Below are 25110 nucleotides of genomic sequence, written 5' to 3'. Positions count from 1 at the left end.
GAGCTGATCATGCTGCCAGGAAGGACGATTTACAGCAATACTGAATTATGCCTCGTCTCCGGAGTCTGCTGGCCCTTTTCCGGTGGCACTTTGTGATCTCTCCAACTCATTTTAACTTTATTCATTTTCTCAGACAACGTATCCACTGCAGTTTATATAAAATCAGTTGGTATTCTTTATTTGCTTTTACCTTTCTCCTTTAAGTTTTAAACAGATGCTTTAGAAATTGTCTCAAGTTCCTCCAGAGTTTCAGTGTTTGAGTTTTACTCTGTTATATTTGTGTAAGTTGTACACTTTTCTTTCTCTACCACATGGATCATTGCATCCTTGAGCAGCCCTGCACGCTGGCCTTGCATCTGGGGTCCATCCACGCTGAGGTGGGTCCAAGGCAAACGGCCTTACGGGTGGTCTCATTGAGCCCTCAGCTGGTCACACCACCAAGAAACTAACAGCCCTTCCCCCAGTAAACAGACCCGGAAGAGATCCCAAAAGGATCTTTCTGAAGAGGATATTCTCAAAATTTTCACTTAAAGAGAACAAGACGTAATATTCAAAGAAAATTAACTATTTGAATTCTTATCATATACAGATACTACCTATTAAAATTTTTAGGACAATTTATGTTTTAAAAGTTAAATAACAGGCAAACATGATGCTTGTCTGGAGTCCTGCATCACTGGTTGCTATGACTTATTTTCTAGGTTAACCCCAGATGCTCACTGCCTTATTTTTATAAGCACAGTTCAACATTGGATTGAAAGGTCTCATCATTTGTAACAAAAGGCATAGCATTTTAAAGCAGTCTTCCCAGTTTAAATTGTTGTAAAACGCTTTAAAAGAAAGAAGCCTGCATTACAGCATGTGTCACAGAAAGGTAAAAGATGGGAATCTCCAGATGAATGACACTTGGGGATTCATACATACAAAATCCTGGGGGAAGGGTGCTGAGCTAGAAAGCTAACTTGCAAGGATTTGTCTCTTTTTCACTTCAGCACGTCCTTGTGAGCTCTACTGCCGACCCATAGATGGCCAGTTTTCCGAGAAAATGCTGGATGCTGTCACTGACGGTACCCCTTGCTTTGAAGGCGGCAACAGCAGAAATGTCTGTATTAATGGCATATGTAAGGTATTGGGTATGTTTCCTTAATCTACAACTTTATAAAACCATGATTTTTATTAATTCGGGAAGTCAGATGTTCTAATCTTTTGCTTTCGCGGTATTTGCATGTGGTCTGGTATTTTTATATGGTCTGTGAGACAAGACTTTGCAGTGTTCATCAAAATCACAGTTAGGAACTGAATGTCCTCCTGCTGTCGTCTTCATTTCTTGATCTGTTGATGTGCTCTGTGGTATTATTTTAGGCATGAAGCTGGGTCAAGTTGAAGAAGAACCAAATTAAAGGAGGAATTACTAGGAAAAGGCCACTCGGATTATTTCAGTGGTATTGAATTGTTTGTTGGTTACTTGCCAACAGAGTTAGTTAAATTTGAGGAAAAACTGAAATTAATAATTGTATAGAGTTTTTCACAGAGCATTTTGACATTTCATTCTCCATTGATCACCAACACGAGCTCCTTAGGAAGAGAGATGGCATGACAGGTAGTTATAAACCAGGTCTTCTGATTTCGATTTAACTTTTTTACATTGACTCCATTAAAAAATTCTGCCTTTATATAAAGTACTTAGATCTGATTTTTTAATGCTTTTATGTGTACAAACATTGAAGAATTTATCCCCATTGCTCACAGTCTGTTTTGCAAGGAACTGACGAACAAGTTTTATGTTCCAACACTCAGGCACAAATCTCAGTTTAAAGAGAAGGTGTTTTTAACCAGTGAAAAAAGAAACTATATAAAAATACTCAATTAACTATTAGTAAAGCATAATGGCTTAGTGCTCAGGCTCCAGAATATGAACCCAATACCACTATTTCCTAGCTGTATAACTCTATACATCTTTCTAAGACTCAGTTTTCTTTCATAAAATTGGGATATTAACATATCTTAGATTAAATAAGGTCATATAGGTTAAGCCCTTAACAGAGCCCCTGGCACACAATAAACTCTTAATATATTTTATTTGTTTTTGCAAATAATTATCACAGTTTTTTTCACTGGACCAAATTGTTGCCATGAAAACTCCTGCCCATAAATTGTTAGCACCCTGGGAAGGTGAATTTATCACCTTGCAGTTACTGATGGACTTATTCCAGTAGTGACCAAGGCACAGGAGGCAACATGATGATTCCCAGGACTGAGTGAGCTAACAACGAGCCATAATCAGACTCTAAATTGGAAAGAGCTCAGGCAGAAGTCTCTTCCTCACACACTAATTACCACTGTAGCTACAAAGAGCCAAAAATAATTTAATATATTTTAGGTTAGACCTGTTCCCTAGAGCAGGAAAAAGTTTATTTAGCTAATTTAGGCCCAAACAGCCCCATTGCCATTTAATACAGTGGTTCTCAGGGCTGGCTGCCTATTAGAATCAGCTGGAGAGCTTTTACAACCTACTGATGCCTGGCTCTGTCTCCACCCTATTAATTCAGAATAGCTGTGATTTGGGTCCTGGGCACTGGTATTTTTAAAACTCCTCAGGTGATTGCCATATGCTGCTAGGGCTGAGAACTTTAGTCATCAAAAAATGAATGTGATGCTAAAATTATCTTTTAGACCTAAATACCTTTGCATGCATAGAGACAGTATCTTTAGCTTGTGATGGAAAAAACATATTTTGAACAAAACATAAGGGGTCTTGGGTGTCTCTCTTGAAACCAGTTAAATCAGTTTAATAGAATAAGCCAAATTCTCTCAGCTTGCCTTTTTCTTTCTGGAAACCAGTTAAGGCCTTTTAGAAGCTTTAATTACTTTCTGTCTACACCACCCTGAGTTAAGTTTTTAAGCAGAAAAAAATATGTCAAATCAAGTTTACCTTAATAGCCTAAATACAGTGTATCTTTTAAAGATCCAGATTGTAGTTATTTTTGGCTTTTGTTAGTCTTCTTATTCATTTACCACAGTTTTTTCAAAGGGAATTGAACGTGTATTGAAATAAAAAGTTACACCATCAGAAAAAAATATATATGTGTCTAATTCATCTTCTTTGTGGCTATGAAAATATTTGCTTATATTCATATAAATACTTGTATTTGCTTATACTCATATACTTAGCTGTCTATTTGGAAATTATGATATTTGCCAACATTTTGGCATCTTAGATTTGCAGATTTTGTTGTCGAGGAAATTATCGAACGTTGATCAGAACTGAATTTGTTTTAGGAAGTATCTGTCTGTGCCCCTCCCCCAATTTTTTAACTTGTACTGAACTCCTAAGCTGCTTTTTTTCTATTTGTTGACTTTTTTTCTACTATTTCATTTACTTACTGTATCTACACAAGGCTAAGATTTTTAAGTAAAGTGATATTTACAGTTAAATTATTTTCTCCTTTCCTTTTTTAATCATAAGTACAACATGCAGTAAGCTTTTAAATATATGAGCAGATATTCCCACCCCTCTTCCAACTGTCCCAGCTCTGCAGTCTTACCTGCTGTCTTAAGACAGGCTGCTAACCATCCAACTCGCTCACCCCTTTCTCTTGGTAACCAGTTCTTTGACTTTCAGTTCCTTCACTCATCCTTTTTCTCCCAGTCAGCAAAGCTTTGGCTTCATTTCTTCCCCAAACAGCCTAGATGCCCTGAACTAGCACATCAGCCATCCCCTAGATTTCTCCTCTTAGCCTTCCATCACCTTCTTTCCCCAGGACCCTGATTCTGACCAACCCAACCACAATGATTTTTTGTTCTTACAATCAGTCTACTATATACTTCTTAAAATAATAATTCAGTTTTGTGAATTTGTGCCCTTACAAAGTCAATGTCTTTAACCCCAGCCGAGTCCTTAACCTTACTTGACAATCTTCCTGCCTGCGCTAAGTTAGCTCCCCTTCTCATTGCTCTCAGAAACTGTCCTGAACCTTCCTTGTTCTCTCTCAAGGCCATTCTGGCCATCTCAGTGATTGACTGAACACCCCAAAATCAATTTCTCTGGGCCAGATGTCTTTCTAGAAGGCCAGGTCCTATCTCTTGGCCCTTAAACTTATGGTGAGGAAAGCATTATTGCTGCTGTCCCATTTATTAAAGGACAATATCATTTACCTGTTCTTCTCAGTTAAGCATAACTGGCATTATCTTCACACTAAAGTTTCATTAGCTGGGAATGAATCTCCTCTTGGAACCAGGCATTTTTCCAGTCTCTACCTCTGCCAAGGGACTGTAGAAAGAAATGATGACATTCTAAGTGGATCAGGTCAAGGCGCCAGTTGGTATTTCAGTCCTCAGTTACTTGAGAATTTACTAAGTAAAACAGTAAAACTCATAAGGAAGAAATGAGAATTGGTAAGAATATGTATTACTTATTCACTCACGTAGGGCTGAAAGCCTAGTGGAAGACTGGGACCTGACTTCTCTAAGTAATACTCAAGATAGGATGCTCTTCAGTTCAAATGACAGGGTCAAGAATTGATGATACACTTCTGCACAGGAAAGGAAATAGTCATCGGAATAAAGAGGCAACCTACAGAATGGGGGACAATATTTGCAAACCATATATACAGTAAGGGGTTCATATCTAAAATGTATGAGAAACTCCTACAGCTCAACAGCAGAAATACAAATAACCTGATTTAAAAAATGAGCCAAGGACTTGAATAGATGTTTCTCCAAAGAAGATATACAGATGGCCAACAGGTATATGAAAAGGTGCTCAACATCATTAAACATAGAGAAATACAGGTGAAACTCATGAGATATCACCTCATACCTGTTAGGATGGCTATTACCAAAACACAAAAGATAACAAGTATTGGTGTGGATGCGGAGAAATTGAAAACCTGTGCACTGTTGGTGGGAATGTACAATGGTGCAGCCACTATGGAAAATAGTATGGAGATTCCTCAAAAAATTAAAAATATTTATTTTAATTAGATTAAAATATTTATTTTTTAATTAAATTAAAAATATTTAATTTTTACCATATGACCCAGCAATGCCAGTTCTGGGGTATGTATCCAAGAGAATGAAATCAGGATCTTGAAGTGACATCTGTACTCCCGTGTTCATAACAACATTATTCACTAGCCAAGATACGGATGGAAACAACCCAGATGTTCATCAACAAATGGATAAAGAAAATGTGGCATATATATACCATGGAATATTACTCAACTTTAAAAAAGAAGGAAATCTTGACATTTTGACAATATGGGTGAGCCTGGAGAACATTATGTTAAGTGAAACAAGTCAGTCGCAGAAGGATAAATGCTACAAGATTCCACTTATATGAGAATCTAAAATAGTCTAACTCATCGAAGCAGAGAAGAGGATGGTAGTTGTCAAGGGAACAGTGGAGAGTTGCTGTTCGACGGGTAGAAAGTTTCATTTATGCAAGATGAATAAGTCCTAGAGCTCTGCCGTACAACGTATTGCCTGTGGTTAACAACACTGTATTGTGCCCTTAAAATTTTGTGACGAGGGTAGGTCTCATGGTAAGCATCCTTACCACACACATACACAAAAGGGACACAAGGAAACTTTTGGAGCTGATAGATATGTCTATTGCCTTGATGTGGCAATGGTTTCACAGGTGTTTGTATGAGTCCAAACTCATCAAATTATAAAATTAAATATGTGTAGTATCTTATATATCAGCTACACCCCCAAGAAAGCTGTTTTTTAAAGAAAGAAATAATGATAGGAAATTAAAGGGATTTTCTTTTTTTAAAAAAGAAATGCAGCCTGTTGGGAGGCTATCTGGCCTCCTTAGAGGCACATCGGAGGAGAGCCATACTGGATCAGAGCCCCTCTGATCCGGCTGAAGGCAGAAAGACAGTATTGCTGTGGCCCTGTTGCCAGAGCACAGGACGTGGAGGAGAGGAATGTCTGTTCATTTTCCCCTGAGAGAAAATTTTATGTATAGCATTTTATATATAGCAAGGAGGACGGGCTTACATTTTATGTATAGCATTTTATGTATAGCAAGGAGGACAGACTTCTGCCGTCCTAGGCCTTCGGTTATGTACTCAGTTCGGCGTTGACTGTGCTGTGCGCAGCTGATAGAGGAACAGAAGGTTGAAGTCTCCACAAGAACCACGCGCTATGCCGTGGGCCAGCCTACTGGGGTGTGTGTGTTTCCTTCCCCGCCCCTGCCCCCCAGGGATGCAGGCAAATATTGCTGGAGGAGAAAGATGGGCTCAAGGTATTTGTTTTTCTGGCTTTCTTTCTTTTTTCCTTCACATTTTTTATCCATCCCCTCTTGGTAGAGATTTTTTTTAAACACTTCAGTATGTTGCAAAGTATATTTCCCTGGCTGGTTCCAAATCAGTGAAGGAATGACGGTCACGGAGAATAGGATTTGAAAAGGTCAGCTTATTAGAGGATGCTCAAGCTTGACGTAAACATATCACTTATGACGGGTTGGCATTTTGCTTATAACCAGTGAAGGCACACATCCAAACAATTTCTTTCTTTTCCATTGTGATTAGCGTTGTTAAGTTTTTTTAATCTCTTAGCAGTTTATTTTTCCCAACTGGGTCAAGTAGCACCGTCTTTGGATCTAAAGGAAGTTAGACATGGTTAACCTGAGTAATGGCGCTATTTTTTGTCTGTGGGCCTTAATTATCTGTTTAGATGGTGTAGGGAGGGTGTAAAGACCTAAATGGTTCTTCCTTTCAGTTGATTTGAGGTGGCTTTAAAATAAGAAAGGGAATTATCTTTGAGAGAGAGAAAAAACTACCTGGGCACAATTCTTCTTCCCAAACAGAAAAGAAAAATCCGATTAATATAATATGGTGTAGGGACTTCGCTGGTAGCACAGTGGTTAAGAATCCGCCTGCCAATGCAGGAGACACGAGTTCAAGCCCTGGTCCGGAAAGATCCCACATGCTGCAGAGCAACTAAGCCCGTGTGCCACAACTACTGAGCCTGAACTCTAGAGCCCGTGAGCCACAACTGCTGAGCCCACGAGCCACAACTACTGAAGCCCACGCGCCTAGAGCCCGTGCTCCGCAACAAGAGAAGCCACCACAGTGAGAAACTCGCGCACTGCAAAGGAGAGTAGCCCCCACTCGCTGCAACTAGAGAAAGCCTGCACGCAGCAATGAAGACCCAACGCAGCCAAAAATAAATAAATAAAAATTTTAAAATATATATAATATGGTGTAGTTTTTCCTCTTTCTTCTACCACTGAAATGTGGTTAAGGAATATAGGCCGTGGAAGAGAGCAAGGAACAAAGGACTTCAGTGGAAGTTCACGTGTTTTCCATGACTTTCCATCTGAGTGTTAACGATTCTCTGGTATCTGATGCTACCAAACACCCCAAGTTTAATTACTCTCCTTTTCCAGAATGGGAATTGGATGGGAAAGGCTTGGCCGTATTGGTGGGTGGAGGAGAAGGAACCAGTGCAGAGGGAAGGATGATGATTTGGGAGGACCAGTGGACAGAACACTGAGAAGTGGTCAGGTCCAGAGCACAGGAACAAGGTTAGGCCTGGCTCAGGGGAGAAATGACCAGTTCCTCCTCTGCACCTGGAGGGAAGGAGGTCAGGATGGCTGGGATACGGCTACATGTGACAGGTGGTGGGGCTGGGGTCATAGGAGGCTCCAAAGGATCTGCTGATGGGCCTGCAGGTCCGAGATCTCATCCCTCACGGGGCTGGAATGGTCTCAGCATGAAGCCACATTTTCCCCCAGGGCTGCCAGTTCAGACAGGAGCCAGAGAGAATATCCCCAGTGAGGAATGTAAAGGGAGTGAACAACTAAGTATCGGTGGAGTCATTCCATCATCCCTGGGAATCTCATTAGAGAGGAGGGGGCATGAGGTTTGCACATCTGAAAGGGATTTGCTGCTCCCCTGACAATGATTCCAAGACATTTTCATGGTTCCATTTTTGGAAGTGTGTTCAATTCTGCCTCTCATTCAGGGGAAATTGCAGATGCATTCAGTGTGTACCTCTTTCCGCTCAAAGCAAGTATTTCCTTTACCATCAGTGGGTGCTTTGGGTATTCTTCTGGCCACCACCAGGAAGAGGAAACATTTATCTTGTATCTGCCCCCCGCCGCAATCTCATCCAGAGCAAAGGGGGGGAAGGAGGAGTCAAAAGCCCAGGGCAGGTGTGGCCTCTCCTGCCTGTGTCATTCGTCCTCAAACTCTCTTCCCCGCAGATGGTCGGCTGTGACTATGAGATCGATTCCAACGCCACGGAGGATCGCTGTGGTGTGTGCCTTGGGGATGGCTCAGCCTGTCAGACCGTGAAGAAGGTGTTTCAACAGAAAGAAGGATCTGGTAATAAACAAATAAATAATTGAAGTGGCAGGGGACTGAGAATGAAGGTCAAGATGGAGTGCTACTCTTTTTAAGCAGATTGTGACTTTCACAGAATTCAAAATGGGTATAGCCTTCACTACAAAGGGATAAAGGTTCCTTGGCAGTTTTAGGAAAGCGGTTGAATGCTAAGCAATTACAGGAAGCATCACGTTGCACTAGGGATCTAAGATGGTTTAGTGGCTGTGCACAGGACCAGGTTTAAGAGTGTGATCCCTGGAGAGGATCCAGGGCTGAAGGCCAATGGACCGAGACCTGTGGGAGAGAAGAGATGAAAAGCTGGCTGAGGAGGATGCAGACATAGGAGCAAATTCTGTAACTGAGGGCAGAGAGGCCAACAGTGGGTTTAAAGGCAGAAGCATCGGGGTGTAGCTTCAGGACCAGAGGAGAGGCAAGGCAGGGTTGCTTCAATTTGCTCTTATTCCCAGTTCCTCCCTGTAAGGGGGTCCCAGCCAGTGGTGCCTTAAGGCTCTCCAGGTGGCTTCTCCCACCTAACATGCCCTCCTTACTCACATCGCACTACTCCTTTCCCATGATTACCTTTTTCGAGGTTTCTTCCTTGTGCAGCTTTGGGCTGCTGATAATCCTCGGGGCATGGAGAGCCCATCCTCATCCCAGATCAGCTGTGACCCTGCAGACTGTCTTCAGTAAAGACAGTTCCCATGATCCCTTGGCACCAGCAGTTGCTGAAGGCGTCTTGGGAGGAGGCTAAGTTAGGCCTGGAGATGATGAAGACAACTCAGAGCATCTTAGTTTAGTCCCCCTCGTCCCCTTCTCCCCAAGAAATACCCTGAGACAAGAATTCAGGTACCATGCGTTTGTTCGGAGGTCAGAGAATCCTGGGAAACACCAGTAGGGCACTGGAGGAAGTGAAACAGAGAAAGGAAGGCAGCCAGAAAGGGAGTGTCATTAAGCCAGTTATTATATAGGAGCCAGTGTAGAAGTTGTACTTCCAAAGTTTTCCCGCCCAGGAGGGAAGGCGTTGAGACAGTACACACCAGCTCCCATTAGTCATTGCTTGGCGCTGCTTTGGGGAGGTGGGGGGATCTTGTTGTTAATTCTCTAAATTCCAAGGAACGCAGGTGCTGGAAATAGGGTGGCCAGGGTGCGCCACCCAGCTAGAGCCAGAGGGGATGGGGCAGTATCCCATGCTGGGGCTGGGGTGATACCTAGGGTGGAAGTCAGATATAGTGGGGCACCTCCCTTCTAGACTTGCTTAACACCCAGGATGAAGTTACTAAGTATGCCCCTGAGTATCGGGTGTGGTCATTAAATGACCTATTTTTCCCTAGCACACATCCCCAAAATTTGGACTTAATCCATTGACTTCCTAAAACTACCACTCTAGACTCCTCTGGCCTTAATTGGCTTCTCTAGACCTCACCAATGCCAGGCCCTCTGACCACTGAATCAAGTTCTGGTCTTTTTCACACTGGCCTGCTTTGTTTTGATGCTGGGAACAAGGGACCACATTCTCTGAGCATTCTGGAACTCTCCTACAACTAATTGTGTCACTTAACTCAGTGCCCAAACCACCAGCCTTGATTCCTACCTCTTTTATTTAATCACAACCGGAATGTGCTCAATTTTTGTTTGAAATCTTTTTATGGAACTAGAACAGTTACCATATAAAATTCACCTTTAATTTTACATTTTAAATGATACATTTGTATATCTATTGAGTAGATTTGATGCACATAGTAATTTTAAGTCTTTTGGCACAAGAAGTTAATTCAATTTCCACTGTCTGATATACCTCACATACAATTTTTCACTTTTACAATTCAGCATGTTAAAAAAAAAATCTATAATCTAAAAAGCAGAGGAAAGACACAGAATGTCCCTGTTCTTCAACTCTTGCTGCCAGTATCCATATCTTTAGAATAAGAGATTCCTGAAATGGAGTAAAGCAGCAGCTGCCTGGAATTATGTATGGACCTGACCACCTGGATCCCATCTACTTATTGATTCTGTGTGTTTATGTGCTTAGTTCTTCCGGCTGTAGCTCCCTAAGCTCTGCCACTGATCTTTATGGTCAAAAGATTATATTCATACAGAGTTAGGAACTGACAACAGTTACAAATTATGCTAAAATTACCATCTTAATCCCATAATGAGGAATGTTCTGGACTTTTGCTGGCGGCTCCCTAGGCTCTGTGACAAAATGAAAATGATCATGAATGAATGGAACCCATTAGGAACACTCACAGCACAGGTCGGAGGGCTGTGGCCGCAGTGTGGGTGTAGGGTCTATACACGTCTGGGCCGTGGGACCTGAGACACTTTTAGGAAGGAATGATACGGCTTCATGACTCAAAGTTGCTCCTAGGCTGTTCCGCAAGGTTCAGTTTCTTTGCTGTAGATTCAAGAGAGAATAGGGACCTTTCTAAGATTTTAGGGAGGGTGAACGACGTGAGGAGGTCAGTGTCCTAGAAAGACTGGTTTGCCAGCAACATACAGAATTGCCCAGAATAGGAGAGCCCAGCGCTGGGAACCCAAACATTAACCCAGGTTCAGGAGATAAGGGCCTGGACTAAAGAAGTTCATGTAAAGGGGATGAGAATCATATAAGAAAACATTCCAGAGACAGAATCAGAGGCAGAAGGGAGGACATAATGATAAGAGAGGACATGGCTTTCTTGAAACCATGTTTACCAAAATACCACCTTACTTGGAGACTGTCCTGTGTCATGCTTTCCAGGAAACCTTGGGTTGGAAGGGGTAGAGAGAGTGACTGGACACTTTACATGGGAGTTTTCCCATCAAAAGAGCTGAAAGACCTCCAGGGCTCAGGGCTGTGAGGAAGCATTTAGGGTCAGGAAGCCCCTGTCGGTGTCTATTCCCTCTGCTATGTTTCCACTGGTTTCTAGCAAGAGGATTATGGTTGCTCACAGTGTGTTCCAAGACTCCAGGCCCCTTACAACCCTCTTTTGAAATAATTGAGGCTAAAACTCCAAATCCAGAGCAGTTTAGTTCTCAGTACATCTTCCTGGCGAATGTATTTGTACGTAGCTCTTCCTCACTGTGATTTGTGAGCAGGTCAAATGCAGTTTTGGATCTGAACCAGACAGCAATGTGTCACTGCTGTCAAGCCAGGCTTCAGAAGATGGATCTATCTTTCCCAGGAGCCCCCTCACAGAAACCATGGCATCTTGGCCTGCAGTGAGGATTGTCTTGCTTGCCACACACTGACAGCACAAATCGTAAAAAAAAAAAAGACAAGCTGGTAGTTGTAGTTAAATTGCCTGGGTTAATAGTATGACCTCTTTATAAACACATTTTTATCTGAAGTGACAGACTGGAAACCAAATATGCCAGTGGGTAAATCCTTTTTTTAGAATAGTTGAATAAGATGCACATTAGCACCAATAATCCATTGTCACTCTTATGATATGTCTTCAGAAGTGAAGCCAGTCTTCTGCTCCATCCTCAAAGGCCCTGAATATTCTTTTAGCTCAAGGTGTTCAAGACTCAGTAATGGGATGGTTTCTCCAGGTGGTCTCCATGGGCCTAGAGGCTCCTTCTTTGAGGTCAAGATTATGTTTTCCACTTCCCCCAATACTGGTGCAAAAGAATCGTGTTTACTGAGGAAAATGGAAGAAAAGTGATTTACTGAATGAATATATTCATCATTCTTAATACTTTGGAGATATTCTTACCAACCCTGAAAATCTGACCTTGACATAGAATGAATATCTCAATAACCCTTCACCCCCTACAACTTTTTAATATGATTCTCATTTCTGTAAAGAAGACCCATGAGGATGAGACATTCAAGGGGATTTTTTTCATCTCTGTTCTACCAGTCACATTTTTTCATTAAAAACGCTGTATTAGGAGTTGGTTAGCAAAGCCTGGTTACAGGTGTGTGTGTGTGTGTGTGTGTGTGTGTGTGTGTGTGGCCATGTGCTGTGGCATAGATTTCTTCCTCTCGGGAACTCAGTTTCCTCATTTTATAGATAAAGAGATTGATGGTCATTCCCTTCCACCTAAATGTCCATTAACAGTTGGCTGATTAAATAAATGGGTTTATGTCATTTTGGCAGTTGTTGAAATGCTAAAAAAAATGTGGAAAGATATGTAAGGTATATTAAATTTAAAAAGCAATAGTTAAAATAGTTCACATAGTATGATCTCTCTTGTTTAAAAAAGTATGTGTATGTGTGTTTATACATGCAAAGAAAGGTTTTGGAAGAGAATGCAAGAAACTATTAACTGTAATTATCTTTGGGACATACGACTCTGGGTGGAGGGAAATGGAAACTTTTACTTTTCATTTTATACTCCTCTCTACTGTGGGTTATTTTGTCATGTGTAAAGGAGTCTGGTGGCTATGTTATGGTTCTTTTCGACTCCAAGCACCACAGTTTTATCTTTTGGGTTCCTCTTAGGTATTCTTTTGCAAAAATATATTACAAATATGTACTGCTTTTGCTCATGGCTAAATCTGCCTCCGTTTACATCTTCTTTCTACAAACTGTTCAGAAGCAGCAATTATATTCAATGAAAGCTTTTATTTTAAATTTGATGTACTTTGCCTTTTGATAAGACAGAATCTATACAAAATAAATATTTCTAATTTTAGATTTTCTTAAGTGGAAGATAAAAGGCAAACTCTTTTGGGTTTCTTTCTCATCAGTTCTCACTGTTTTTTGTTTTGGCTTGGTTTTTTGTTTGTTTTTAAGCAAGGGATATGGTGGTTGCCATATTCTTTAATGCTGGTTGACTTTATGCGTGAGCTCTGCTATGAGAAACTCTGCTATGCTGCAGGGAGCAATGCTCCAAAGGCATTTTAAACGATTGCATCACCCTCAATTACATGTGATTAAATATTTTCCCTGAGCTACTTGTAACTTAATAGTCTCAATCAGCTGTCTCAGGCAAGTGCGTGAGGGCCCAATGGAATTTAATCAAGTACTTCAGGCCCCATACTTCACTTCCTTTGGATGGGAGCTGCCAGTTTGAAAAAATTGAGCTGAGGTTGTGGCCTGTACCCAGCTTCTGAGTAAATCGTTCCTGCTGGCCAGACGTGGGTTTTAACTCCCAGGATCCCATGCTATGTTAATGTCTGAGGGAAAGAGAGTAGTCAGGGCACTTTTAGGTGACAGAGATGAGGGTGTGTTTGTTAGTCAAAAAAAAAACTTAGTGTATATCCAGTGGAAAAGGATCAAGGTCTTAAAATCAAGTTTTGTATGGAAAAGGTAAAGGAACAGAGAAAATTTAGCTTAGAAAAGGACAAAATAATTGATTAGCAGAGTTGGGAGGGATGTCAGACATCATCTCATTCAAGCTCTCATCTCATTCAACGTCCTTCATTGTGCAGATGACATTCAAAGAAGTTAAATAAGTCAAAGGACATCATGGAGCTCATTCGTGGCAATGCAGAAACTAGAATCGGATGTCTGACTCCCATGCCCCAGTACTCCTTGCCCAATGCCATCCCCAGCGTCTTTCCATTCTATCACAGCTATGAGATGATGGTTCTTTTGAAGCATAAACAGGATGAATGCATAAAGGGCTTAGCCTAGAGTCTGGCAAAGAGAGGAAGCCATTATGTGTTCATTCCATTTCTCCCCAGTAGGTCTCCTACCATAACAACCAATAAGCAAGGATAAGACTGTAGCTAGAATTGATCATGGTCTTTAAGTAGATTGTCCTCTGTGCTTTTTCAGAATGTTGGGCTAGAACACGTGAGAACAACATAAGTTTATATTTCATCAAAACATAAGAAAAAATGTGAAAAAAAACCTTTCTAATGAATATAATTGTCCAGCAATATAAAAAGCTGTGCTCAGAGCTGAGTTTCTCATCACAAGCTGTATTCAAGAGTGCCAGGTGGCAATCAATCCAAGATTCTCTCCAGAATTCTCTTAATGAATTTAAGCTATGATTAAATTACTTCTAAGAGTCTGTCTTTAATTTTCAGGCAATGAGGATGAGCGAAAGGATGTAGCCACTGCAATGTTTAGGGAGATTAATCTGATAGTAGCAACAAATGTGGAAGCAGAAATGCTAATGGGAAGCTGGCTAGGGGCTGTAGCATTTTGAACTATCAACAGAAAATCACAGAAAAATAAATGTTGGATCAACCACAAAAGGTTCAGAGTTCAATCTGCATTTATTTCACCTCTCCTCTCATAAAACTGATTACATAGTGAATCATAAGGTTCCTGAGAATTCTACTCATGGCCAAGCTTTTAAAGTTCCCCGTAATTAGTGCATGTGCCAGTCCCAGTAACCACCCAGCAGGAAGGCAAGGGCACTAACTGATGGAGATCCTGGGAAGAGGATGGATGATGAGTCAGAAACAGACTGTGTTGAGCTAAGCTTGCACGCCTCTCTTCTCTCCTTAGGTTATGTTGACATCGGGCTGATTCCAAAAGGAGCCAGGGACATACGGGTAATGGAGGTTGAGGGAGCTGGAAACTTTCTGGCCATCAGGAGCGAAGACCCTGAAAAATATTACCTCAATGGAGGATTTATTATCCAGTGGAATGGGAACTACAAGCTGGCAGGGACCGTCTTTCAATATGACAGGAAAGGAGACCTGGAGAAACTGATGGCCACAGGTCCCACCAATGAGTCAGTGTGGATCCAGGTAACACAGAAGCAAAGGGAACTGCTGACATGTGCACTAGTTAGGATCTTTCTCATTTTCTTTTCCAAGGTGTTTGCTAGGGGATATTCATTAAGAATGCTTAAACCTTCTTTTAGCAAGGAACAGGGAGGGAAGTGAGATATTAGTTTATGCTGCTAATCCTTTATTGCCTAAAATTGGCAAAACCCTTGTGATGAAATGCCATGGGCCCTAAAATCATCTGTTGAATTTAGTTTCCAGTATGGTTGACAGGCTATTCATTTCAGAGTGAGTGTTCCTCAGGTATAAAAGGGATGCTACCAGTCTATGTCAGCCTGGCATGAGTTTCCAAACAGCTTTCCAGCAGTGGTGATGAACTGACATGGTTCCTTCACATGTTATCATGTGGTTGTCCTCAGGCAAAAGGTTTGACTTCGTGAAACTCTTGGAGGAGAGAGGGGTTAAGATGTAGCATGTGCTCGTCAAAGGCACAAGTGATTTGTCTTTCATACTAGCAAAGAACTGTAGAAAAGGAGTGGGGTAATTATACCAGCAGACCAAGGCAGGTTGGGGATGATGGATGGCCCAAGACAGTCACATCTAACTATATTCAGAAGTTAGAAGGAAGTCATTTCAGAGCCAGAGATCAGAGCATTCACAGAAGCTGGAGGTCAATGCTTGACAGCTATGGTCCATAAATGTCAGGAGACCTTACATCTTATAGGCCCACCCTGTGGAGCAACCCATCTACCACCTCTAAGCGTGAGATTAATCCATTTCAAACATGTGGTAAGTAGATCGCCTGCAGGAGAGGGAAGTGAGGGGAAGGTCCCAAATTCTGTCTCCAATTTTATGCCTTGGCTAAAACCCATGACCATTTTAATCCCAGAAATATATGCTTTCAAGAAAACTAATCAGCCTGAGAGCTAGAGAAGGGCACCATAAAGCAACAACAGCGGCAACAGAAGTTACTGTTTACTGAGTGCTAGCTATATGCCAGACACCGATCTAATCATATCTAGTCACATTACTTTTATTTGTTTAACCCTTAAAAGCACCCTATTAGTCATGCAATGATTATCCTCACTATGTAGATGGGGAAAGTAAGGCACAAAGAGATTAAGTAACTTACCCATAACCACAAAATTAGTAAGTACGCAAGGGCACAAGGTGACCTACCAGCCTATTGTTGGAAAGGACACTCTGGTCATTCCCTCAGAGTAAGTCCCATATGATTAGGCCTCCCATGAGAATTCAGTCAAGAAATAATAGAATAGGAGCAGATTAACTATAGACATATGTAGACATGCAGGTGGAAGTAGAGGTATTTATTTAATGGGATGTATTCCATTGCCTCCATGACTACTTTAAGATGATGGACATTGTACAGCATTTTTATAGGACTGTGGTTTGCAGTATAAAGTCACAACAGAGTTTGACATGACCCCGCTCTTGTCCTTTAGCTTCTATTCCAGGTGACTAACCCTGGTATCAAGTATGAGTACACAATCCGGAAAGATGGCCTTGACAATGACGTGGAGAAGCTGGTGTATTTCTGGCAGTATGGCCGCTGGACAGAGTGCAGTGTAACGTGTGGGACGGGTGAGAACACCACCTCTCTCTATGAATCCACGTCAGCTTCAGAATAGGCCATGGAGGAAGTTTAAGCCAGCAGTTTGCAGTCTCGCCCCTAGGTCTGCAGGGTTCCGCAAAGATGGCCCAGGGGCCTCTATGGGGAGTAAATGTGTTGGTCATGATCTAAAGAAAGAGGCACTTTTTCTTTTATCAGTTTTACATACTGTCCTTCATGAAAGGTTTTGTTTGCAGAAAGGGATACATGTCTTTTTTAAAAAAGCAGACCAGAAAGGTTTATAACTTCTCTGGTTGAGGACCTGAGGACCACAAAAGTCAAACCACCCACCAGAGGTATCCTTTAAATCACGGCCAAATCCAGACCATAACCGTCTCTCCTAATTCCTAGCCCAGTGTTCTTCTTCTGTCTCCGATTTACCAGTTTTTCATAGCTACAAGAAAAACAGTTTTCTCTCATAAATCAAGCATTGGAGAGGTTCCTTGCTGTCAAGTATGTCAGGATGGGACAAGTTCTGCTATGGTAACAAAGAAATCAAAATCTTAAGAGCACAATGAAGGTTTATTTTTAACCCAGTCTAAATCTGGCACAGATTAGATGGCCCTGCTTCCTCTTGTAGCTGAGAATTCTGAAATTGCCCCACAGGGGAAGGGAGAAATTGAAGAGGCAGACTGGCCCTTATAACGGCCTTGGCCTGGAGTGACGCAAACCACTTCTGCTCATGTTTCATTGGTTGGCCTCAGCCCTGTGGGCACAATCCCACTGCAGAGAGAGGCTGGGAACTGTAAAGGAGTATGTGTTTGTAGAGTGTGGACTCTTGTGGCCGCAGTGCTAGATGAACATTTCTGGGGCCTCTGGGGGCAAGGGTCGGGGCTGTTCTGGTACTTGGAGCTCTTCACTCATTTGGGGGCTTTAATAGTAGACTCTGCCTCACTTTCTCCTTTTGGATCCTGTCCAAGTCTGTTCGGGAACTTTCTGCCTCTATTGTTACTGCTGGCTGTAAAGCTAGGGCAGCTATTGGCTGAAGTGCCAGAATCAGCAATATAGCAAAGGGAATCAGAGTGATGGAGAGAAGGGGTCAGGAGAACACAGCCTCCTCCCCCTGGCTTCCCTCTCGTGTACTTTGCTCCATTTGTTCACTTGCTCCTTCCACCCGCCCACCCCCACCCCCCAGGAGGTAGTCGTGGAAAGAGGTCCAGGGACAGACATTGAGTCGTGGCCCATCAGCCTTGTAAACAATTTTTGTATTACTAATTTCTTTCTTTCCCTCCTTCAGTATAGAAAACCAACAGCTCACTTTTAGAAATCACAGGAATCATATGTTCATTTCAAAATGTGTGACATCTTGAAAATCCTAAACCTCTAGAAATCTGTCTAGGTCACATCTGGCAGCAGCTGTAAAGGGCATCAGTAAGAGTCAGCCCTGCTCTTCCCACTGCTGCCCAGGAGGGCTGGGATCTTTTTGCTGAGAAGCAAAAGCAATTTAAGCAGAAGATAAGTTGGTGAAAAATATTTCCCTGAGGAGAAGTTGGGAGGAAAATGAAGTCATTGGGACTGTAGTTAACAAATACTTTTTCGATTTTGCATCCCTTTTGTTCTCTTTTTCGCAATGACGTACAGGTTCAAGCTTTAAATTTAAATCATTTGTTCCAGGACACCACAGAGAGAAACTCAGCCAGTCCTGCCTGAGCAGGGCCTTCTCAGAGAAACACGAGATTATCCATCCCACACACCCCTTTCTATTTCAGCATGGGCCGAACACTTTGCATTGCTTGTGTAGTATTTCAGAGCATGGGAAATACAATATAAATGGCTGATTTGTGCAGTGATCATAAAGATATATTCGTATTTAGCAAGGAAATGAAACAGCCTCACCAAACAGTGGACATTTGGCTTTGATACAGCCTGAACCTTCAGGAGCATCTCTGCCTGACTTGGGCAAATGTCACTCTGGTTATTAAACCTTAACAGAAGTTATCATAGTGCCCATGTGCTTACCTGAATTTCAGCCATGCTATCTATTTGAGTGGCAGTGAGCTCTCTTAATTCTGGCAGAGAAGGATGACAGCATAGCTACCTTCACGCTCTCAGACATAGAGAATGAAATGCTAATATTCACATAAGACACTCACTGCTAAATATAAAGATGGAAGACTGCCCGAAACACTGAATCATTCAATGATGTATTTTTATTTCCTTTAAGTTAAAACTTTCTATATTATAAAACTAAGTTAAATATGTTACTGAAAAATTAAAGTCACCACCCTAACATACATGCACTTTGGTACTTTGCTTCATTGCCTTTCGATATTATTTTTTCTCATCATAGATGTATATAGTTGTGTACATATGGATGTATTTATGTACATATACATATGTTTTCACTTTAACATCATAACGTGGGTACCATTCCATGTGTTACTCAGTCTCCATAGCTATCATTTTTGTGGATACATTATATTTCACTGGCGAGATGAAACAAAATTCCCTCAGCCAGTTCCTTATTGATCATCATCCTCTGATGAGCATCTTTGGGCCCATGTAAAGAATGATCTCATTAAATTTTAATTTGTAGATGGAATTTCTAGGTTCAAAAAGTAACATACTTATACCAAATGTTAAGAAACTTATTACCACATTGATTCCCATCAGTTGATTCCCATTGATTCCCAAGGTTACAAGCAGGTAGTAGCAATCATTTTATTTTATTTTACTTTATTTTATTTTGTTATCGTGTTATTTTAGTTTTACACTTTTTCACTGGAAAATATTGCAAAGGTCCCAGCAAATAGGAGAATGCAATAACAAACTCCTGTAAATCAACCACACAACTTTATCAGATCTTATTATGTCATGTTTGTTTCAATCTTCATTTTTAAAGAGTAAGAAATTACACAAATACACTTGAAGAGCACTGCCTAACTCCACTCCCTTTCCTCTTCCCCCAGAGTTAACTAGGGTCAATGTTTTATTTCCATGTGGGAGAAACTCTAGAAGGGAAGGAAAAGAGATAGAAGATCTTGGCAGTGGTCTAGGGAAGTAATAATAGTGGCTTGAACTAAAGTTAAGGTGGTACAGATGGAAAAATCATGCAAATGTGGAGATATTTAGGAGCTGTACTAGACTGAACTTAATGGTTGATTCCATTTATCTTTTGATAGAGAGTGGTTTGTGCGTGAGGGAGGGTTGAAGGGTGACACCCAGTGTTCTCCTTCGCATAACTGGCTAAATGGTAGTGTCACTCACTGAAACAGGGAACCTGTGACAAGAAACAGATCCCACGAGGAGTTTATGATTATATAAGTTCAATTAAAGTGCCTATGAGATTTCCAGGTGAAAATGCCCAAAGGCAGTTAAGTAACATGCTTATTTTAAAAAGTAGGTCAGACTGCCTATCTTTGTCAGTTTGGCTGCTATAACAAAATACCATAGGCTGGGTAGCTTCAACAACAAACATGTATTTCTCACAGTTCTGGAGGCTGGGAAGTCCAAGATCAAGGTGCTGGCAGATTCAGTTCTTAGTGAGAATCTTCTTCCTGGCTTGTAGATGGCTACCCTCTCGCTGTATCCTCACATCTTATGTCCCTTTTTCTTTCTATAAAGGCATCAGTTCCGTCATGAGGACCTTACCCTCATGACGTAATTACCTCCCAAATGTGCCACCTCCAAATACCATGACACTGGGGGGGTTAGGGCTTCAACATATGAATTTTAAGGGGTCACATTCATTCCATAGCACTGTCCTAACAAACTTATTTTATCCAGAGTGAACTCCTGTTGTAATTATTTTGTTGTCTTTCTTGGTATTATATTTCTTTATGGATTTTGGAATAATAATTTACAGGCTTGATTTGAGTGTGATTTCCTTCTAGTTTCTTTTATTTTTCTCTTTCCTGTCCCTTTCCTCCCTTTTTCTCTCTGTGTGCACCCACTCTTTCTAGTTCTTGCAGTTTTTTCCTGACCACACTGTGGGACCTCATTTCAGGACAGGACTTGCTAAGGTGGTTCAAAATTGCCTCTCCTAGTGACATTGAAAATATGTTAGGAATTATCACAGAGCCACTCTGGCAGCTTGGCTGAGCGCTTGCATGAGAAGCTGAGTCCTTACTTTGCAACCGTCCTAGGCCTGAAAGTCATCAAGAGTTAAGGCTCTAAGAAGTTTGTGGTGTTGGTGGTCTCCTTCTCATCTCAGGTGGAGCAGTTAAAGCCCTCAGATTTCACGGGGGCTGCGCACGTGGCCACCACCCACCAACAGCTTCTGGCTGAGAGCCCGGCAAACCCTTCACCTAAGTCCTGCTCACCCTTTTGCCGGGATGTTTCCCTACATTTAAGTGTTGTGACATTTTTGTCTTCCCTTTATATATAGTTATAATTTAATATCTTTTATAATTTATATTTTACATATAATTTACATTGTGCATTTGGAGCAAAGAGCTGCTTAAGTATAAATTCAAGAAGATGTAATCAGTCATTGGCTTCTTATCTGGATGAAGGCTTTTGGAGGAGAACCGAAACAACGAGTTCCAAGGGGAAGATGAAGCTCCGCCTCCGCTGGCTCAGTCCTGACCCTGCCAAGGAAGAAGGGCCCGGTGGGGCGTTGCCTGTGCCCGTCCACCAAAGGCTGTCACATGTCTCTAAATCAACAGCCCTCCCCTTCCCAACCAGGCAGCTTGTGTTTACAATCAGCTTCTTCTAGCAACTCTGTATCTGTTTGCTTCAAGAGAATATTTTGCCTCCACATATGTACCCCTTCTCCTTTTTTAAAGGATGGATTTAAACCAAGGTGCCTCCAGGAACGAGGACAAAATGAGTATATTCACAGAGGAATCCAAAAAATACAATTTGAGGGAAAATGCAATAATTTTTGAAGAGATGGGTGAAGGACAAGAAGCAAGTTATGTCGATTATTGTAGACACAATTTTGTGATTAAATCTGGAAAAAAGGCAGCCTGTTCTTTCTGCTTTTATTTTATTAACAGCTGAGGTAGTTAAAGTTATTTAAAATAAAATAAAATGTATGATTCAAAAAAAATTCACCAAGATGTTATTTCCTTAGTTTGACTATTTAAAAATTTTTATCACCTTTGTTCAAGAGCAGAAATCCATATGAAAAATTGGCAAGAGTATATTACAAATTTAGCTAACTGTCATCAAAGCCAGCCCACTTATTTTCCACAGCCCACTTTTCCAAGGTAAAGAGGACTCAGAGTATACCAGCAACGGGCCTCTCTCTCCACTAGTGTTCATTCTTCTGTCCTCTCCATCATATTTGTTTTAACTCCTGCCTTATCTGTGGGGCATGACTTTGGGGTGACTCTGGGAGAATTTAGGACTAGCTGTGCCTTGGGAAAGGTTGGAAGGGAATGGAATAGCAAGTGCTACCATTCATTACAAGAGGCTTGTTGAAGAAAATTTACCCCAGTCACCCATCCAAAGATCAACCATGAAAGTGCAACCAATGGATTATCTGTGGAGGAACAGCTGCAGAAATGGCTTGACACAGATGCTGGTCTCAATAGGAAGCTTCAGGACTCCTTATTAAACAAAAAAATATTTTGGCAAAACCTCAAGATCACTTTCCTAAAAATGTAAAAGCCATAGTTTTGCCCCATGGCAACCCTAGTACTGCAGGAATCTGTCAGTTGTAATATATTCTAACCAGAATTCCCATGTGTCTTATAAAACTTACAGCAATGGCACTACTGTCAGACAACGGGTCATCACTTCTGAATGTGACCTTTGCCAGTTATGTGCTCTGTTGTCTCCTCTGTGCTGTGTTTTTGGTCTAGAAGCACAACAATGGCCTTCACAAAAGGGAGAACATTTTCTCCTGCCCCACCCTGGACGTCACCCTGCTTGGCTGAATTCTCTTTGGACCATAGTCATTGTTCCTTTGTTTAAGGAACGTCACATTCTGATAGGAAAAGGCAAATACTGAAAACTCCACTGACATATATACACTAACATGTATAAAATAGATAACTAATGAAAACCTGCTGTATAGCACGGGGAACTCCACTTCGCTGTACAGTAGAAACTAACACAACATCGTAAAACAACTATACCCCAATTAAAAGAAAAAAAAAGAAAACTCCGAAGACCATGAGAAGCTCCTGGAGATTGCTTGAACTGTTCTAAGCTGCCTTAGAAACTAGATCATGTTTATTAGAGATAAATACATGTAGAACAGATACTTATATCACTGAAACTAGTTCTTACAGAGTCTGACAGTATTCCTAGTAAGGCTCAAAATAATCATGTGCATTTGAGATATGTCCACATATCCTTGATAAAGCATGAGAATAATAAATAAGGGCACATATTTCACTCTGATCCTGATGGGTGACCATATAATGATGTTTAGAGGACAGAAAATCAGAGTCAGTTACTTCCTTGACTTTTTAAAATTGCACTCATCTTGGTGCTACTCCGTCTGACTTTGTCCTCTGTAATTGTCAGGTAGGATCAACCAAGTCCAGATATTGATCTCTAAAAATATCTGGAGGATTTTTTTAATATGTAGGACTTCATAAAAATAATAGGATTTATTGAGATGCATTTAAACCTATGCTATGGAATGAGAATTATATAGTTTATCACATGCATAAATATATAAAATAAACTACGAGTAATACACAGTAGAGACCTGATAACCTTCCAGTTGTACTTCACTAATGAACTAATGAAAACTCTTAGCCCAGAGTAGCTAATCTGCTTTTTTTTAGTGATTGCCCTAGAGTTTGCAATATATGTTTACAGCTAATCCAATCCACTTTCAGATGACACTGTACCACTTCAGTGTTATGAGTACTTTATAATAACAAAATTATAGGCAGTATGAGTACCTTATAATAATAAAATAATCCTGGTTCCTGCCTCTCGTCCCTTGTATCATTTTTGTCATTCATTTCATTTCTATATGTGTACCTAAGCACATATACATATATATCATATATATATAAGCATCATAACCAAAATAATTGAATACATTATTGGTATTATTATTTTAAACAAACTGTTTTCTGTTAGATCAACTCAGAATAGGAAAAATGAAAGTTTTTATTTAACCTTCATTTATTGCTTCTTTAGTGTTTTTCCTTTCTTTATATAGATCCAAGTATCTGATTTTTAATATTTTCCTTTTTTCTAAAGAATTTCTTTTAACATTTCTTTCCTGCAGGTCTATTGGCAATGAATTCCTTCAGTTTTTGTTTGTCTGAGAAATTATTTCTCCTTCACTTTTGAATGGTAAATTCACAGGGTGTGGAATTCTAAGTTGGTGGGGTTTTTCCTCTCAACACTTTAAATATTTCACTCTGCTCTCTTCTTGTTTGCGTGAGTTCTGAGAAGTCACATGCAGTTCTTTCTTTGTGCCTCTGTAGGTAAGGTGTTTTTTCCCTCTGGCTTCTTTCAGGACTTTTTCTTTGTCTTTGATTTTCTGTAATTTGAAAGTGATATGCCTAGGTGTACTTTTTGGGGTTTTTTTTGGACATTTATTATACTTGCTGTTTTGGGGTATCCTGGATCCACGGTTTGGTATCTGATATTAAGTTGCTGAAATTCGGGTTCCCATGGTAGTCAGCTTATGAGTCTCTGCTCTGGAAAGTTGGGAAGTTCTGAATCCCTCTATTCACTCGTCTGTCTCTCCAGTCTTGGGAGCAGCAGTTTGCCCTGTGCCCTTTCCTCTCTCATATCCAAGAAGAATTGTTGATTTTTCAGTCTGTTCAGCTTTTTACTTGTCATTACCACAGAGTGGCAACTTCCAAGTTGCTTGCATGTCGAACCTTTAACTGGAATTCTTTCCAAGGTGGCTAATCTAATATTCTCTTATTCTACTGGTCGTCTTAGTCCCATCCCATCCCATTTTTATCACATGCAGCCAGGAGAGATTAGTCCCTCCCCTGTTTCCAGGGCCTTAGTTTTGTTCCCTATTAGTGCACTTGCTGGGAATTTCTCAGTTGGTTTCTCTGAAGGCTTGCTTTGCTCAATGTACCCTGCAAAATGCTGGATGTTTGCTTTTCTTGTTAACCCTGTGAGTTTTGTGAGATGTTGCAGGCCTCTGACTTTCTTTAAGTGTGTGCTTTGCCTGATTTGTACACAGTGGCTGCAGAAGAGGAGTTATAAGCAGAAAAGAATACTTCTTGATCGTGGTAAATTTTGAAAATGGTTCCTACCTAGTTCCATTAAGCATTCTTCAAGCACCAGCGATGCTCCTGTTTGAGCATTTCTTAAGTATTTCTTATATAATTTCTTTCTGACCATGACAGTCAATGTATGTAATCAGTTCATTGGGATTTCAGGGAGGAAAAAACTATTGGCTTTGAGTCTTACCAATGTTGTGAGAAGTATGGGTTTCAGCAATGGATAATAAAATCAATGTGTTTGAGCTCTTGCAGTGATGGGACTCAAGTTCTTCTTGACTGAGCCTTCATTATGAAGGATAGATCTGAACTCATTGATCAAGGAAATCAGAGATGAAGGGGGTCAAAGAGCCAGAAAATACAAAGTAAATATTTAGTGGGAACTGAAATTGAAAGTTGGTAGATTTAGGATGGAATTGTCAA

General features: G+C 40.8%; 1 protein-coding gene across 5 annotated transcripts in view; it reads left to right on the top strand.

The window, feature by feature from the left end:
• ADAMTS12 (ADAM metallopeptidase with thrombospondin type 1 motif 12) overlaps positions 1–25110 on the top strand; it is a 369738-nt gene that overhangs the window by 245347 nt on the left and 99281 nt on the right. For 4 of the 5 annotated variants that reach the window (XM_082382157.1, XM_082382160.1, XM_082382158.1 and 1 more), the window contains 4 exons: positions 993–1126; positions 8219–8339; positions 14732–14976; positions 16419–16557. In XM_082382157.1, coding sequence (XP_082238283.1) covers positions 993–1126; positions 8219–8339; positions 14732–14976; positions 16419–16557 — 639 coding nt within the window. The remainder of the gene's footprint in view (positions 1–992; positions 1127–8218; positions 8340–14731; positions 14977–16418; positions 16558–25110) is intronic. The other variant, XM_082382159.1, reaches the window with a different exon arrangement.

This window comes from Balaenoptera borealis, assembly GCF_965194805.1.
Source record: "Balaenoptera borealis genome assembly, chromosome: 2".
NCBI lineage: Eukaryota > Metazoa > Chordata > Mammalia > Artiodactyla > Balaenopteridae > Balaenoptera > Balaenoptera borealis.
The sequence above is the reverse complement of the archived record's forward strand: the minus strand, read 5'-3'. Positions and strand labels throughout refer to the sequence as shown.